This window comes from Haliaeetus albicilla, chromosome 18 (genome assembly GCF_947461875.1).
Source record: "Haliaeetus albicilla chromosome 18, bHalAlb1.1, whole genome shotgun sequence".
In the NCBI taxonomy this organism is placed as follows: domain Eukaryota; kingdom Metazoa; phylum Chordata; class Aves; order Accipitriformes; family Accipitridae; genus Haliaeetus; species Haliaeetus albicilla.
The window spans coordinates 24,387,104-24,405,060 of record NC_091500.1 but is presented as its reverse complement, the minus strand read 5'-3'; the positions used below and the strand labels follow the sequence as shown (position 1 = coordinate 24,405,060).

The 17,957-nt window shown below is 34.2% G+C and overlaps 1 protein-coding gene across 1 annotated transcript in view; it reads left to right on the top strand.

Annotated features, from left to right (window-relative positions):
- CSMD1 (CUB and Sushi multiple domains 1) overlaps positions 1–17,957 on the top strand; it is a 1,233,014-nt gene that overhangs the window by 799,389 nt on the left and 415,668 nt on the right. The window contains exons 8-10 of the mRNA XM_069805938.1: positions 6,983–7,070; positions 12,036–12,160; positions 17,478–17,599. Of these exons, the coding sequence (XP_069662039.1) occupies positions 6,983–7,070; positions 12,036–12,160; positions 17,478–17,599 (335 nt within the window). The remainder of the gene's footprint in view (positions 1–6,982; positions 7,071–12,035; positions 12,161–17,477; positions 17,600–17,957) is intronic.

Below are 17,957 nucleotides of genomic sequence, written 5' to 3'. Positions count from 1 at the left end.
CGTTTATGTCATCTGGTGTCAACAGGACCATATTTTCCTGTTGAATAGTATTTAAACATTAAAGTCAACTCATAGGTAAATTAAGGAAAAAGAGAGTTTGAACTACCTTCTTGAAAGTAGTTAGGTTGTTGAACTTCAAAACTTTCATTACCTGTCCTTCCTTGTTTATTTCTGTCTTCTTTTCTGTCTTTCTGGGTTTCAGTAATCTACCACTTCTTCATTAAAATAATGCAGGTTTATTTCTGTTGATTGTAACAGATCAGTGTTATTCTATTTTTACTGAAGCAGTTACTTAAAGCCTATGATGGAGCATATGGACCATCAACTCATTTTATTTTGCTAACAGTAGTTTTCCTGTCTTCTAAAAGCCTGGATGAAATTGAGTGGCAAAATATTATATAGCACTCTTTGTATTTCTTTCTCCAGTTGAAATATATATATTTTTTGTCATGGTATTTTCATTTCAGCTATTATTTCTACTCAAATCTGTATTTTCTGTCATGTCTGTGATCTTATTTAATTATAAGGCAGCATCTGTAACTAAGCATATACTTCCATATACCCATGTAAGTAATGCCCTTGTATCTCATTATTAGGTTTCCAACTTAGAACAAGGAGTTAAATCCAATTTATGTCCTCTAATTTGGTGAAGAGTTCAAGAGACAAAACCAACTATCACTTTTTTTAATGTAGTCAGAATTATGTAGACCAAAATTATTAAAATAACTACATTTGACTTTTCATGCGTATTTTCATGTAAAACAGTTTTGCCCTTTTCTGACTGTGTCATAGTTTTTAGAATAAAACCTAATACAGATGATTTGGTGTATGCAAGACATTGTTTATAAGCAAGTTTTATCATGACCCTAACTTGCTGCCCTATTATTTGCAGTAAGACACTATCTTGAAATAGCTAAAGTGTAGGTGATGCTAAGAAGTGCAACACAAGAAGTCTGCTAATAAATGTCTTTGCAAACAAAAAAAGACCTCCTGCTGCATATGCAGTCTGACCATTAAAATTATTCACAAATTCATTCTTTTATTTGATCTGGATAAGTCAAAAACTTTGAAAGCTTGAAATTATCCTCAAGTTGGGGGTAACTGACATTTTAGAGCAAATGCAGCTAAACTTATGGCGGAAAATTTCATTCAATTAATTCTGCCTGTGAATGTATTTGTGGATTGAAGCTTTTGTGCTTTAAAATCTTTCTTATCATCCATTAATTCCAACTTTCTAAATTCAAAACAACCACAGTATATTCAGTTCTTTTATATAATGATAATCTTTCATACCTGTTCTCCATATATTGTCATGTCACGACATTAAGGATATACATCTTTTTTTCTTTTCCAGCGACCACGTTATTCATCGCTATGTGAAACAAGTGATTTCTAGTACACTTGATAAAGAATAATTGCAATGTTTTGGTTTCACTTTTGAAGCATAATTATTTAATGACCAAAATTATGTATAGAACTCTTAGATTTTTTTTAATATGTACCAACCTTTTAAAAAATTAAAATGTAAATAACTGGAAATCTAAGGAGCTTAATGAATAACCAAGATGTGGCTCTAATGCATTAATTAGTGCATCTAATATCTTGTTTCACTGATACAGTGTCATTGCACTCATGTGTGACTTCTTGGCTGGAAAGAGGTTGATATTTACATATGTCAGCTTTTATTTTCATCACAATAGAGAGATAAAGTACTCATTCATTGTAAAGTTTTGTTCAGTTTACAAACTTGTCAGTCTGCTCTAGAAAAAAATGCCATTTCTTATAATATCTTTCCACAGTGTATTTTACGGTCTTTTCTGTAGCCTCCATGCAGTATTGGGCAAGGCCTTCTTGTAGGTGATTCTTGCAATTTTTGTTTTAATTTGAAAATTATTAAAAGAAATTATTGAAGGAATGAGTGTTCCTGGGTTTATGGATTTCTTTTTTTCTTAAATCCAGAACATTTCTATAGGCTGGTGATATCACTACGAGAATGAGTAAATGTCCAAACAGACTGCCCAAATTGTTAGCTTTAAAACTGTAGGTGTTGCAGGCTGAAGCATGAATACCAAATATTTGTTACTAACCTAATGGCTACTGAAGAAAGATAGACAGTACAATGCATCTATACATAATAATTTTTTTGTTTCAAAGTCCACCCCTTCAAAGCATTTCATCACATGCTTTACATGAGCATGAGTAGATCATTAATGTATATTCAGATTCCAAATGCATCTAAAGCAAGGCAGCTTGCCTGGAGTAGAACCGATATTATAACAAGGGAGATCTCATGTTGCTTCTCTTGCTGCATGAGACATATGTTGCACCATCCCTTCCTCCTGCCTAATATTGCTCCTTGATTAAAGTTAAACACTTCCCAAATGCTGAGCTAAATTAGGATGTTAATGTATCTGCTAATTGTTTATTATTATGATTACAGCTTTTTAAGGTCTGATTTCTGTTTACAGTTACTGCCAGTCTTTCTTCTGGCAGTAAACAAGATTCTAACTATTGCATTAGAACATGTGAAACATCTAAAGGAGTTCTGTTCTTACTGTGTCATATACCAAGTAAAACAATAAAGATGACCTCCAAAGCTGTGGAAACTCTAGTCAGCATGATACCAGCTGAGAAATGGAAGAAATGGTATTGATTCATTCTTTGTCTGTAAAGAAAGAATAGATTTTTTAGCAAATAGAAATTTAAATCACCAGTCTTAACCATAGAGGTTGTATATAGACTGAAAAGCTGTCCATCACGTTAATGAACTCACAGCTTCTCTTCCACTATTACTGCAGAAAGGGGTGAGAATATGTAAGTTTGGCAGTATATAATAGCATGGCGTGTCGAGAAGTTCCAGAGTTAAGCTGCATCCACTGAGAATGCTCTGTCTCTATACTACAGACATGTCTGGTGGTTGAAGCACCTTTGTTCTTCTCAAACCCTCTGTTAAAAAGAGAAAGGCAGAGTTCTGTTACACTCTACAGTAACTAATACTAAAAAAACCAAAAACTGACTAGAATCTTTCCTCACTATTCTCCCTACCCTGTGATTTCAAATAGTTTTTCAGATGTTAGTCTCATGGAACACACACCGTTTTTTTTCTAGCTGATGGTTCCTTGAAGAACTGTGTGCAACTGGGATATGGTGTTTAGAATTATCTATGTAAAACAGTATCTTACTTTAATATTTTCCAGGATTATATACTCTTAAAATTCTTTTTAAAACAGAGAGGTTATACTGAGAATGTACTAAGAATATATTAAGAGAGGATGGTATTATTTAGACTGGTCCTAAATTTATTTCTCATAAGTACAGGTTTATAAATAAATGTTTAGTTTATATTCACAATACAGAGGAACATTGTTAGTGCTTTAAGATAAATGCTACTAATTAGCGCATAGCTGTGCCAAAGTTTCTGCATAACTGATATTTATTTCTAAGTTTTACAAGCTTTAAATAGGAAAATAACCTTCCATATTCCTTAATACCTTCATTGTTTTGAAATTTTAAAATTCTAAAATGAAAATTGAGATTATGATAGTTAAAATACAGATAGTCTGTGAGTGAGTTTTGAAAGTAAAGAGAAGCAAGTTTGGTATGATAAAGGAGAAATCAGAAGAAAGATGCAAAAAGCATGAAACACTTTATAACACTCTAGGTAAATGAAACTTTAGACAGTGTCATTTTGAAAGAGTACAAACAGGTAAGACAGGTCTTTCAAGGGCATAAAAAAGTCTTTTTCTTTAAAGGTATAACAGTGAAAGATTGGGCATGTGACTGGATGAATAGTAGATGACATGTCTAAGAGATGCTTTCAGAATGAGACTGCAAAGTTTAAACATATTCTAGAAGTGAGACGCTCAAATCAAAGATGATACTTTCTCCTCCCACGTTATGGATCTCAATACCAGTGGCTAATACTTCATAGTGGTGGTGGATAAAGGGGAAATCTGACAGGATTGAAACAGAGGAAGATAAAGGTCTCTGACAGGGATGCACTTGGGCATCATGTAATCTATTTTCAGTCTGGATAATAACAAATGTTGGAGCTAAAAAAATCTTAAAATCTAATTTTTAGGTAAATTCCAAAATACTGGCAGGTAAAGGTTTTAAGCATATTAACATGTAAAAGTATATACATATATTTATAAATGCACTAAAGTCCCTGGTGTCCCTGAAGCACTAAAGGTAATAAATGGTTTCACTAATTTAAGAAATTTGTTCCTTTTTTCCCATCTGGAAAGATAAAATCAGACAGGCTTGTTTTACAGGTGTTGGATTTATTTTGTTATGACAGCATGTCATGCAACCACCATCTGTTAAAAAACACTTGACAGTTCATTGGGGAAAGTGGAAGCTAAAACCTGGGCCGTGATTAACAAGGCCCGTAAACCTCCAGGAAGATGTGCCGAGTTCCAGACATATATCTGCTCTGTTTCAAGAGAGTATTTCTCTGGGTAAACGATAGCCTGAATCACCCTTCCCTGATATTGGTGTGAGAGTGTGTTGACAGAGGAAGGTCATGGCTGAGAAGAGAATTTTTCAGAGGTCATCATCCATCTGGGGAGATCACTTCGTTCAGTGCTATGAGTAAGGTCTCAGTCAACATTTACTGGTGTCCCAAACAAAATACTTACACATTTTGTATGTATGTCTGTAAAAGGAGGTAGCTTCACTGAAATGCTACAGTTGCATTACAATTAAAACATGATAGCAAAGGCAGTGTTCTCCACCTTGTATTACAGTTGTTACTGTAAGGTTCAAGTTTAGTAAACTTGATATGTTGAATAACTATATCAGTCATATTGCTTATTTTTTGTGTGTTGGTGATTCAGTAGTCAAAACTGAACCTCACCTCCACTAACAAAGCTACACTTCTGTGCTAAAAGTAGTACCTACTTGTGGGTGTTTTTCCTGGAAAAAATGTTAGTAGGAAGATTATTTATTTGAAGGAACATCAGTGTACAAGCAGGCTGCTTTTTTAGCAAGATCACGTTTTGACTGTAACAGCACTTCAATGCTGACACTTCTCAAGAAACTACAAAATTAAATTCTCAGAGAATAAAATACATGTTTACTAGCTCGTATAAACTTGTTCTGAAAGCCTTTATTCACACACACAAAAATTTTTATCAATCTAAGTAATATTAGTGAAATTAGTAGGATTGGGCTCTTGGTCTGGAGTGTTTTCAAGCTGGTGAATTCCAGATGCTATACTTCTGTCCAGCTGAACTGGATTTTTACTCATGCTTTGGGTTTTTTTATTTATCAGGAAATATTTTTTTAAGTAAAACATCATATTTTTAACTGTGTCTGCAAAAACATATCTGAAATTATCATAATCTTTCTTCACCTTCTTTAAAGAGAGATTTCTGGGACAAACAGTATACAATGCAATAAGTAAAGTTAAAAAGATGTGGAGAAAGAGATGATTCCTTTCCTTTCCTATATTTTTAAAACATTCTATATGCCAAAATAAAAAAAAAAATAATGTAGACAAATGTTGAAATATACCGTAATTGTTGCAGTTTCTCTACTTTAAGAAGAATCTGTGCTCAGGTCAAGTATTTTGGTACTTACAAGTGCTTTGTCTTAGTTATGTTTTTGTAGTGCTGTATATAGAGTTTTTTATATCTTTAAATCTTCTCTTGTAAAACTTTGGATTTCTATACAAATTAATTGTCCCTGATGCTGCCAAAACAGACATAAAGATTTATAGCACTTACCATCTGATCGTACGTATCCCACTTGTCACCATACTCTGCTGCTGTATTCAATTTGAAAGCATATCACTGTGTGGAAAACCAGCCACTTTTTACATCTGATCTCTCATCACCTTTCAGCTGTAATGCTGTCATCTGTAATCCACTCAGGCTTGTGTAATTTATTTTGTGCAGCTGAAATATTCCAACTTTTTTTTATTATTATTATTCAGGGATAACATTCTGCCCTGTTCTTAATGGTTTCCCAAAAATCTTTTAAGATGAAAGATGTGATCCACAAATTCCTACTAGCTCTGTTCATCTGTGGAGGAAACAGAAAAACAGGAGACGTGTAAATACACATGGACACACTTGTGCATATGTGCAGGATAGAAAGCATATGTGTATTCAGGTTTTCTGTATAGTCACACTATTGTGCTCTGTTACTTTATGTATTTTCTTTATGATTAATTACTTTTAATTCCACAGATTCCTTAAATACCTTTTTACAAATGAAAAAGAAGAAAACTGAAAATTGAATGCTCAAATTGTTTTGAGTTTTGAAAGGATTATAAGTTTATACATTTATATACCTAGTATTATTTAAATATCTGACAGTCTGGAGGAAGAAAGAACAGAGGACAAAAGGAATGAAACAGTATAGGATATCTTCTCTTTCTATTCCTACCTGAAAGCACAAAATAGAGATTTTGAGCCTTGTTTGCATGAGCACATAACATGAGCTGGTTAGAAATGCATTGCTTTATGGGGTTTTCTGTATATTTTTGAGATGAACTTTATCTTCATAAAAATATTTCTGTATTACAGTTGGGTTCTTGACTTTTATCTATTTCAAGTCTTATTATGGACAGAAGCTTAAAAGAGATTTTATTTTCTTACACTATCTTAATCTTAGAGTGGTGTGTTGTGAATATTTCAGAAGGTGACTTCATGAAATGTTGTGTTCCCTGTCTGAGAACAGCCATGGATCCTACTATATCCATAAAAAGATGACTGACCATGGGAAATCAATCATTCATTTTCCCACAGAAGCAAAACATGCTTTTTTTTTTATCATAACCAAAGGAAATAAACAATAAACCCAAGAAATCAATTATATGGGGCTTCTTTTTAGTAATAATTTATAGTGTTCCAAGAAAAAATTATGAATATGCATATGGTTGAATTCAGGCTGTGGAAGTTAATGTATTGGAAAAGTGAGGAGTCATCTTTACAGCTGCATATCTAAATATTTTTTTTTTTCCTTTACTTTGCAGTGACCCAGGGTGGGGATGCAATTGCATCTGATACATGTCCTGATCCTGGAATTCCTGAAAATGGGAAAAGGGTGGGCTCTGACTTCAGGTAGGCACGTTTAGTTTTCTGTATGTCCAAGAGGAGGTATTTCCTGTTACATGCATACAAAGCATGCAACTAATACGTGTAATTTCCCTAGTTTCAAATGTGTCGAGTCTTTGTCAAAATAGCTACAGTCCATTTCATATCTTGGTTTTGCTTGTTTCTCTTCGAAATCAATGCATTTTAAATAGGAATTTTAGAGAATCATAATCTTGCGTAGGAAAGGCAGAACTCACCAGACAGCATAGAAGCAGCAGCAGAGAGAATTGTCTGTTTTCCCACTATATAAAAGTTGTTAAAAAGCTCAGCAAACATGGCAAATTCAGTGTCTGAGGCTGTGATGAATACCATCTCCTTGCTTTTTTTGTTTTCAGCTTTTGTGATATTCATTAAAAAAAAGAGGATGAGGTCAAATGGACCCTTATGAAGAAGGAAGGAAGGTTGCTGTTCATGGGGGTGAATGAATGTGTAAGGTGTTAAAAAATAGCACAAGCAACATCATGTAAGATTTGATAAAACACGTTAGTATACTTCGATCACTTGTTATTTGTGTGCGTGTCTTGGGCCTCCAATTCTGAATATTATTTGAGAGAAATAATAAAATCTTATTTTTTTCCTAAACCTTACTTGTTATCTCAAAACTGATTATGCAACAGCAACTGTTTTTCATGTACTGTAAACTTTTTTTATACTTATTTAAAACATATCTTAGCTATCTTAAAGTTAGCTATCTATATCTAGCTTGAAATTTAAATAGAGAATTTGGCTAGAATTTAGTTTTTCTTTCTCTGAAATGACAAATCAAGCTCTTCCATAAGAGAAGGGAAATAATATTTGCTGTTACTTACATTTCTCCAATGTAATGACAATACTGCAGAGAGTAAAAGAAAGGCAAAGTTTTTTCTTTTCTAAGAGGCAAGTATAGACACCAGAAGGAGCTATTGTTCTTGTCAGGGGGAGAATGACAACTGTGGATATTAATCTGAACTAAAACATGTAAAAATGCACATTATTCAAAATCTTTTCTAGTCTGCTGAAAGACATGTTGTGAGTGGGATTGATGGAAAGGCAGAGGGTTTATTTTCAAGACAGCCTGAGACCCAACTGATTCAGGGATGACAAGTTCTTTGAAAAGGGTTTCATCACTTTCAGCATAATAATGGCATTCATTCTAATATCATAAAGCAAACAAAAAGGTATTGAAATCTTAACCTTTTCATTCTGTCCTCCTGCCACACTTTTACTGTGTTCAGTTCAGGAAGTAGGGGAAGTGATTTTCAGTGATTTCAAAAAAATCCAGCGGCTATTTGGATTCATTTTGAGGGCAAAACGGCAACTCAGACTTTGCTAGGTAAAGAGAGCATAATCAATACAAGTTTGGGGTAAATATCACATTTTATTTTTATGTGAGGTCTCAAAACAGTAGATTGTTTAAATGAAATCTAAAATGAATATAAACAATAACATTTCAGCTCTCCTTAAATATTACATGGTATGTGTGGTACTGTGAAAATACAATCATTTTCCACAATCCCACTGACACTTGTAACAAAAATAGCTTTTAAATTTTCAAAACAGCTTTTTAAAATTAAAGGAACTTTCTTATGCTTAGTATTTCTCACAGAATTATTTTCTTTTTAAAAAATCCCTTCTTTCAGTCAAATTCTAGCTTGCTTTATAAAAGCACAAATTTTGCTTTGATACAGTTCAAATTTAAAATGGAAAAAGAAAAAAGAAGAAATTGATTTCTTCCCCCTGTTGAAAGTTTACATACAGAATTAACAAAACAAAACACTTCCAGTGCCCGCAGATTTGCTCAGTGACTAGAGAGGTAAAGATGTGAAAAAGAAAAAAAAAATAAAAATTAAAAATATTCATTGTTAACAACTGGAAATTAATGAAGTAATAATTTCCTTTGAAATCACAGATCAAATAAGTTAAAATATGGCTTTAAAAGGATGCCCCCTTTTTTAATGGAAAAATGTCAAGCAGAACCAATGAAGAGACTCGGCAATTTGGACATTGCTTAGAGGATAAGGACTTTTTTTGCAGTCTGTGTGGCCCAGGTGCATCCCCTCCCCTAGGATGCTTGTTTAGCTAGATCTGATTGCCTGGTAACAGGAAATACTCTAGTGACTCAGCTCACCTGAGATTTTTCAGCATCCACTGTTCTCTTAAACATCTAAAGAGATATGGTTTCATTCGGATATCTGCAATGTATGTATTATATAGCAACTATATATATATATACACAAATATTTCATTATTAACTAGTTACTTACACAAACTTTTAATTTCCTTCACATATATTATAGTGTGACAGTCGGTACCTGTCACAGTACGGCAGTATTTAGAACTTTTCAATACTTTTTTCCTTCTTTTGTAAGCCTTGGCAGAATTAAAATTACATTGAAATTATTTTCTTGGAAGTATCAGTTGTCAGACTCATGGCATAAACCTGATTTCTCACAATAGGTGCTTCAAAAAGGATGGATCTTAACTGATATTAAAACAGACTTAGCATATAATGTAGCCACACATAAATCATGTCCAGAACTATCTCAGTCATTCTGGTAAAACCTATAACTGCTCTTCTGTAGCCCACCTGAAGTTTAATTAGAATTCTTGAAATGACTTTCAAAAGATTGTGCTTGTCAATGCCTATAGCTGGCATTGAGGTTTCTCTCCACCCCAAATTCTAACACTAAGGAGCTTTTAAGTACTTCGTGTTCCTTCCTTGCTCTTTAATTTGACAGTTTTGCTAGATTTTTTGTTTGTTTTTCATATGCTGTAGTCAGCATATTTATTTTGTGTCACTTAGTTTGTGATCAAACATTTCAAAAGATGATATCCACTGTGTAAAATACATGAAGTTCACATTATTAGTCCTTAGATACAAGCTATTTCCAGAGCTTTGGAAGAAAATACAATATACTGTGTATAATAATAGTGAAACAAATTGAATCATCCTAAATGTATAGATTAGTTTGTAACATTTTATGTATCCATTAATAATTTTTTTTTTAAATATTGCTGTAATGATGAAAACCCAGTCTAAACATGAAAACCTTCACTTACTGCATCAGACATCAGAATATTTGTGTTCCTCCTGGGTTTTTTTCCCCTTCTTTCTTTCTTTCTTGGGGGGAATAATCAGGAATGTTAAATTATAAATTGCAATTGCAGACATCCAATAATTGTACATTTCATTTTACTCTCATTTTTTGTATGTGCACAGTTTTGTAATTTTCCTTACATGTCTTGATAGTAGCAAACTTCAGGGGAACGTTGAAGCTTTCAAGTTGGTTCACACATCATTATACTTTTGGGAAAGTCTTTATCCAGTATGATTTTTAAATACTTCAATTCTCAATTTACATTTATCACAACTAGGTAACTGGTTGTTTTTTCCTGTTCCCATAGAACAAATTTTCAGAGCTCATAATGCTACAAAATATGAGAAAAATACATTCAAAAATATGTGTTCAGAGCATTAAAATGTCAGATTAATTAATCATAATATTTTCTTTACCAATAAGAGAAACTGTTTATTAATTTGAGGTATGTATTTGGAATCATGCTTGGTCTATTTTTCTGAGGGTTTTAAGAATGTTCTGAAGGATAGTAGATAATGACAAATATAAAATGAATACAGTATAGAAAATGATATTACTCTTCAGGGTTTTCATACATTTCCCATGAACTACTGAAGGAAAGGGCCAATATTTTCCCTACCCTTCTGATTTTTGCATGTTTAACAGATCAAGTAGCAAGTGGTAAGAAAAGTAGGTTTTAAAGCTTTCCTAGATTTGAAGCATCACATTCAAATTTAAAAAAAAAAAAAAAAAAAAAAGAAAGAAAAAGGATCTTATTCAAGTTTTGTGAAAGAACTATAGAAGAACATCATAAGAATGATAAACAGTATAGTTTGTCTTTGTGAGATCCTCTGAGAAACTAATAGAATACTTGTTCTTGAAGGGTAGGAATGAGCTGGACGTTAGTGAATGAGGCTATTTGCTATTCTCCACAGCACAATTTTAACCACTGAGCTTTCTGACTGCCATCTAGCAATCCCCTGGTGTTTAGGACTCAGTGACTTAGAAAGACCAAACTGAGAAATCTGCTTTATCAAGATCACTTAGTTCACACCATGGGATTATCAGATACAGATTTAAAAGTGCAAGAAAGCTAACAACAAAACTGGTTGATTATGATGGGGAACAAAGAATGTAAGAGATAATAAATGGAAGCAGAAATGTAAATACTGTTTAGGAAAGCTCTCTTTGAGATACACAGTAACTATATACAGTTTTTTAATTCTTCAGAAATATTCATCAGCATTGTTCAGAAAGAAATTATTTATTAAAAAAAAAAAAGTTATAAATCATCCCAAAAGACACATTTCAAAGTTACAAGTGTAACAGTCAAATTTCAGTCCTAATAACAGTTATCATTTAGCGTAATTTTTAATAGGAAATTTCAACAAGGTCAGGAATTTTCAATAAATCATTAAAATTTACTGAAATTAATATTTCCTGGTCATACATGTTGACAAATTACCATATCTAACTGCTTATTCTCTCATTTAAGAGAATATGGAGAGGTTGAAATTATTCATGAAGTAAATTTTGTTGCCTGAAAGAACAGTGATTATATTTTTTCTTAAAAAAAATATATCTCTATATATATTCATTGAAGTCATAGTTTAAAGGATCAAACATAATACCACAATTGCTTTGTATTCTTGGCCTTACTTCTTTAAAAGGTGGATAAACTAAATAGTAGATCTGTTCCCTGCAGTATAATTTGGTTTTTTTATTAATATAATAATGATGGTGTAGAATTTACCACCTTCATTTCTTTGTTTGGACCTAGAAATATTGTCATTTGGTGGCAATTACATTTATTTGGGGAGGTTGATATTTAAAATTTATTTTAATTCTTACATTCTTCCTCCCATTTTTGTCCTAGGGTGGGTGCGAGTGTACAGTTTTCCTGTGAAGATAATTATGTGCTGCAAGGTTCTAAGAGCATCACCTGTCAGAGAGTGACAGATACACTGGCTGCCTGGAGTGACCACAGGCCAATTTGCAGAGGTAGGTGCTATTCTTTGGAATTTTACCTGAGGTTTGGAAGGGTAATTTATAATTTCTGGTTAGAAATGCAATGAAATGATGTTCAAAACAAAGCAAAAACCACCGTGTGTGTATATATAATTTATATCATATATATGTTTGTGTGTATATGGTTATATATATACAAAGATCTTTCTTTAGCTTGAAGCACACAAGCAAAGATGTAGAAACAGTATCAATTTAGGGAGCTAATTTCCTTTTAATAATTTTCATTTCACTTAATCTTCTTTTTGTCATGTTAAACATTTTAAGTAGAACTAGTTAGTTATGTTTAGGTTAAACTTTTCTAATTAAATTCCTAAATAGGAGCTCCTCACAATCATATTATGTTCCTCACATTATGAGAAGGAGGGGAGGTGGCTGTTTGTTTGTATGTTTTTCCATTGCAATCTACAGCCTGTAATAAAAGCACAGAAAAATACATAAATGCTGGTAAAATATGCCAGAACTGAGGTATATAGGAAAAATAAAGAGTATATGTCTATGTACAGAACTTTTCCTTTTTCTCAGTAGAAAAATTAATTTGGGTTGCATATTTGGATTGTACATGTTAATGAAAGTATTAACCCTAGAAATGTACTTGCCTTATGTCCTCCTAGAAACAGACAATCTAGCCAGGACAGGCACTGGAAAACAAGAAAACCCACCACCATTAATAGAAAAAAAAAAAGAAAAAAAAAGAAAAAAAAAATCATACAAATTGTGTGATATACTTTGTTTGTCATTTTGAGGTAGATCAAAGAGATACTTGTACTCAGAAAATCTTGTGCAGAATGCCAGTTAACAGGGCAGCAAATGATAGGGAGACTGTGGAGGGAAGGATTTGCAACACCTGGGCCTAAGCTTTTGCTTGTTCAAGAATGAGCTAAAGCATAATCTTACTTATATAAAACTCAAACACTTATGAAAAGTTTCATTACCTAGCTATTTCATAATACCAAAAGAAAAATATTTTTCTCCTGTTGTTAGAATAGATTTTTCAACTTGTATAATCACGTATGCGATATACCTGTAAATAATGCTGTCTTCGTTAAGGAGTGTAAACAGTTGTGTTGGGATGACCCCAGGTAGCAGCTAAACATGTGCCCAGCCCCTCACTCACTCACGGCCAGTGGGATGGGGGAGAGAACTGGCAGAAAATTTGTGAGTAGACATCAAGACAGTTTAATAAATGAAGCAAAGCTGTGCATGCAACCAAAGCAAAATAGGGATTTTATTCACTACTTCCAATTAGTGGGCAGATATTTAGCCATTTCCTGGAAAGCAGGGCCTCAGCACAAGTGATGGTTACCTGGGAAGACAAACCTATAACCACGAACGTGCCTCCTTTCCCTGAGCTTTTCTCGCTGACCGTGTTGTCATATGGTCTGGGATATCCCTTTGGTCAGTTGCCCTCAGCTGTCACGGCTGTGTACCCTCCCAACTTCTTGCTCACCCCCAGCCTACTTGCTGTTGGGGCAGTGTGAGAAACAGAGGCGGCCTTGATGTTGTGCAAGTACTACTCAGCAATAGCCAAAACACTGCTGTGTTATCAACACTATTCTAGTTACAAATCTAAACCACAGCAACATACAAGCTGCTATAAAGAAAGCTAACTCCATTCCAGTCAGACCTAATAAAAAAGTCTATGAAGGCAGGTCTTGGATAAATTATTGCAAGATGTAACATGGGTAATATTACATAGACACATCCATGTAAAGACTGGACAATCTAAAACATAGTAAAAAAGAAATAAATAAAAATCATACTTCCTACTCTTTCCAGAGCACCAAAGCAACTGTGATTCATAAGTGTCTCTTGAGCTCAGTGTCTCTGTAGCTTAGTGTATTTAAATGAAAAATCTAAATATATTCTCTCAGTACTTGGTTTCACACTACTGCAGAATAACATGCCCATGCTACTCCACTGTTCTCTCTCTTGTTTGGTGGTTTGAGGTTTTTTTTCATCTCTTCAATTTATTCTTGTTTGCTAATACATTGCAGAAATGAGCTGAAATAATCTATGCATGGTAAAAGTAATGCTCAGCAGAAAGGGGCTATTTGCTGCTGAATTATCTGTGTGTTATTACTAATGTTTGCTGTTCCTTCTAATCTATTATCTGCAAATATCTCTATTATGCTTTAGTCCCTCCAGTAAACTTCTAACAAAATAGGATAAATTAGTCCTATACTTCCATTAAAACCTCAGTTGGAAAAACAAGTTTCTTTCCTCAAACATACTTCCAAAATTGGAGCTAAAATTTCAGAACAGTCTGAGGGTCAAGTCAGCCAGTCTCTACAAGTAATTTGTTTTTTTCTAAATACAGATTAACATTGTTTAGGCTGAATGGTGTATAATTCTGGTTCAATATTATGATGTTGCACATGCATGTTTGTGGATGGTGGGAAATGAAAGATAAAAGTTTTATTTGTAGTCCGTATTATTCCCAAACCCTTTACTGACCTTCAGGATGTCAGTATTCATGGTGCTCATACCAAGCATTTGATGACAAAGTACACAATGCAAAGAACTGCTTATCACATTTTCTAAGCGATTATCCACTTAAAGTAGAAAAGCTGATAAGCTACATGTAGCTACTGTGGGCTTAATGACTTCAAGCCTATGAGACTTACTGAAGAAGCTGAACTTTACATTTACCCCAGAACGGTGACAAGCAGAGTTCAGAATTTATGAAGCTGATGAATACTCCCAGGAACCATCTTGCTGTTGGCAAATCCCTTACCTTACTTGCAAGGGGCTGGTGACCCCCTGGGCACACGGGAGCAGGGGGGGGTCTCCCTGAGGCAGCAGTGCAGGGCCAGGCCTCAATGCCAGGGCCCATCCCGCCGCCCCAGGTGGGCAGCAGGGCAGACCAGGGACAGCCCCAGCCTTGGTCATCGGCACCTCCTTGGGGAGGGGGACGAGCCATGGCTGGGCCGAGACGTCAGAGTCTGGAGAGGGGTCAGGTTCAACAAAGCCTGTGAGCAGGCACAGGTGTGGCTGTGGTGGAACTGCAGACAACTGCTCCGGAGACGTTGCTCAGATAAAGACTACTAGTCCAACCCCACCCTGAAATAGATTCCCTGGGTCCACAGGAAAGGAGTAGTGGAAGGCCCCAGCTGAGGCTGGTCAGGGCAGTTGAGGCCTGTTAGTGCCCTCAGGAACTGAATGGTCCTAATAACCTTACAGCAATTCATTCTTGGTTTCTGTAAGTTATATCACAAGCTTTCTAACAATTTTTGTGTAATGTTTTGCAGTAACTCCATTTCCTAAGCAGACCTTTGGGCAGAACTTCAATTATAGCTCTTCCTTGGCTTTTTTTTTTTCCCTTCCTTTTTTTTTTTTTTTTTTCCTTTCCCTCAAAGTTCAAATAGGAGAAAGCTTGACTGAAAAAAAGATCTGGAAGGGAGATGTTTCCTAGACTTTCTTCTTTGTGGATGGCTAGAGACAGTACAAACTCTATTCAAAAGCTTATTGCTACAAAGTTGTACCTCTGGATTAGTTCCTACTGTAGCAGACCTTACGCAGGATGAATTGAAAACAAATAAATATACATTAATTGTCTGCTAGTTGTGGTGCTGGACATATGGTGCTTCTACCAGTTATTAGAATGAAAATGTCCTATGAATGTGCTTTTGTTGTTCTAGCAATTAAAAGAATATATTTTTCTTGATACAGCAGCAATATGCTAAGCTTTCTGTATTGCTAGTAGGCAGCGTGCAGTGGCATGCTTAAATGTGATTAGTTCTTTTTTTTCCATGTTAAGCACAGACAGCTTGTTAATAATTGTCAGTGATGCTTTGGTAGAATTACCTATGTGCATGAGGGAGTTTTTTGGTTTCTACTGAGATAGTTATGGAAGATTTCCATGTGATATGTCTGAGATTTAAGTGAAATTCATGGAAGTGCATTAAGACGGTTTCTATCATAAACACAGATAGACATTTTCATGGAAAACTGAGTCCTAGGTGACTCAATCTAGACACAGAGTTATAGTTACTTCTCAAAGTCTAGTCTCTAATATAGTAACAAAGGACCAACTGCTGGTAGCAGATTGTGATGGAAGAATAGAAAATCTGAAACCAGTTTTCCTCTAGTTTCCTTTTTCCCTATTTATACAAGTCACACTTCTATTAATGGAGAAGAGCAGGCTTCCTCCCAGCAAGTTCGTGTGGTAAAGAAATGCTCATATTTCATTCTTCAGAATGGAGGCAGCCACAGAGAAAGAAAAAAACCTAAAATTTTCCAAAGTACTTTATTCTAATATTCAGAAAAGGAATGACCAAGTTTTTAAGGAATGTAGTCATTCCTCTTGCCTGTACTGAAACCTTTAGTAACTGAAGAGTCTAAATTACACCAGAAGTTAATGGAAGTTATGCAGATAGGTTCTGAGATTCAGATATTTGAAGATATACAGTATCTACTTAGAAACGGTATGATCTAGACTCTCTATTTTAGCATGTTGCCAAAGTGCTGTATACCATAGACCTGAAAGTGGAATTTTGAAATGTTCTGAGTTCTATAACTCCATTTCATGTCACTGAAAATTATATGTCTACATATTTTTTTTAAATACTTTGAGATACTGAAATATTTTGAGAAGTTTGAATATTTTAGAAAATTATTCCTAATACTGTTTGGAAAATAACTTAATTCGTAAAGTAATTTATTTTCAAAATGTTAACTGTCCAGATTTGCTGAATGCAACAGAGGGATTGTGATGGTTTCACAACTGAATCTGTGCTTTACAGAAGTCAGGCTACTGCCTAGAACCATTTTATATTTTTTTCTTTCTAATTTTATTTCCTCTGCTGTAAAAAGCTAAGACACAACAGAAGTCCAAGTTTAAGTTAAGGATATACTGTTACATAGAGTTAAATAATGGGATACATCTGTCTATTTCTCCCCAACCATGGAGAAATCATGAAGGAGAGCCCATACTGGCCCTTCTTACATTCATACATAGAAGGCTCTCTCCCCCTACCTGAAGAGGGTAAATCTCTCTCTAAACAGAATATTGATATGATAATTCTGAGAAATTAATTTACATAAAGTAAGAATAAAGCAATGTAAATGTTGGGCTGATTAATTGGAAAGTGCTGGTTTCCTTCCTCTGTGAGAAATTTTTCAGGATTTCTTTGACTTGCTCAAACATCTTCAAAGGCAAATTGTTATAGAATATATCAGCATAATAATACTTTCATGGCAAGTTGTTATTAATGCTATGGCAATTTTATAATATATATTTTAAACAGAGCAACTGATCAGAAGCAGTCTGATTTGTTGTTTATCATTTTAGCAAGAACATGTGGCTCTAATTTACGTGGACCAAGTGGGATTATTACATCACCAAATTATCCAGTTCAATATGAAGACAACGCACACTGCGTGTGGGTCATTACAACAACTGACCCAGAAAAGGTATGCTCTTTCTTTTTGTCTCAAATCAAGCTGTAGAATTTTGGATTTGTCTTAAAATTATTTCGTACATATTTGCACGAATGCATGAACGCATGCAAGTGTGTGTTCATTTAAACACCAAAATGACCAGAGTAGAGATATTCAGAAAATATATCGTGCACTAGAAGAAAAATCTAAATTAGTAATATCTGTGAAAATGTTCACTCAGAGCAACAGGTCTCAGTTAAAGTTCCCAAGTTATAAATGCATTTTCTAATGAAATACATGAAATCTTATTCAGAATCACACATCACTAAATGAGTTGATAGTGGATTTTTCGAGTTGTATCTTGATGCTTACTTATTGTTGAATCTTAGCA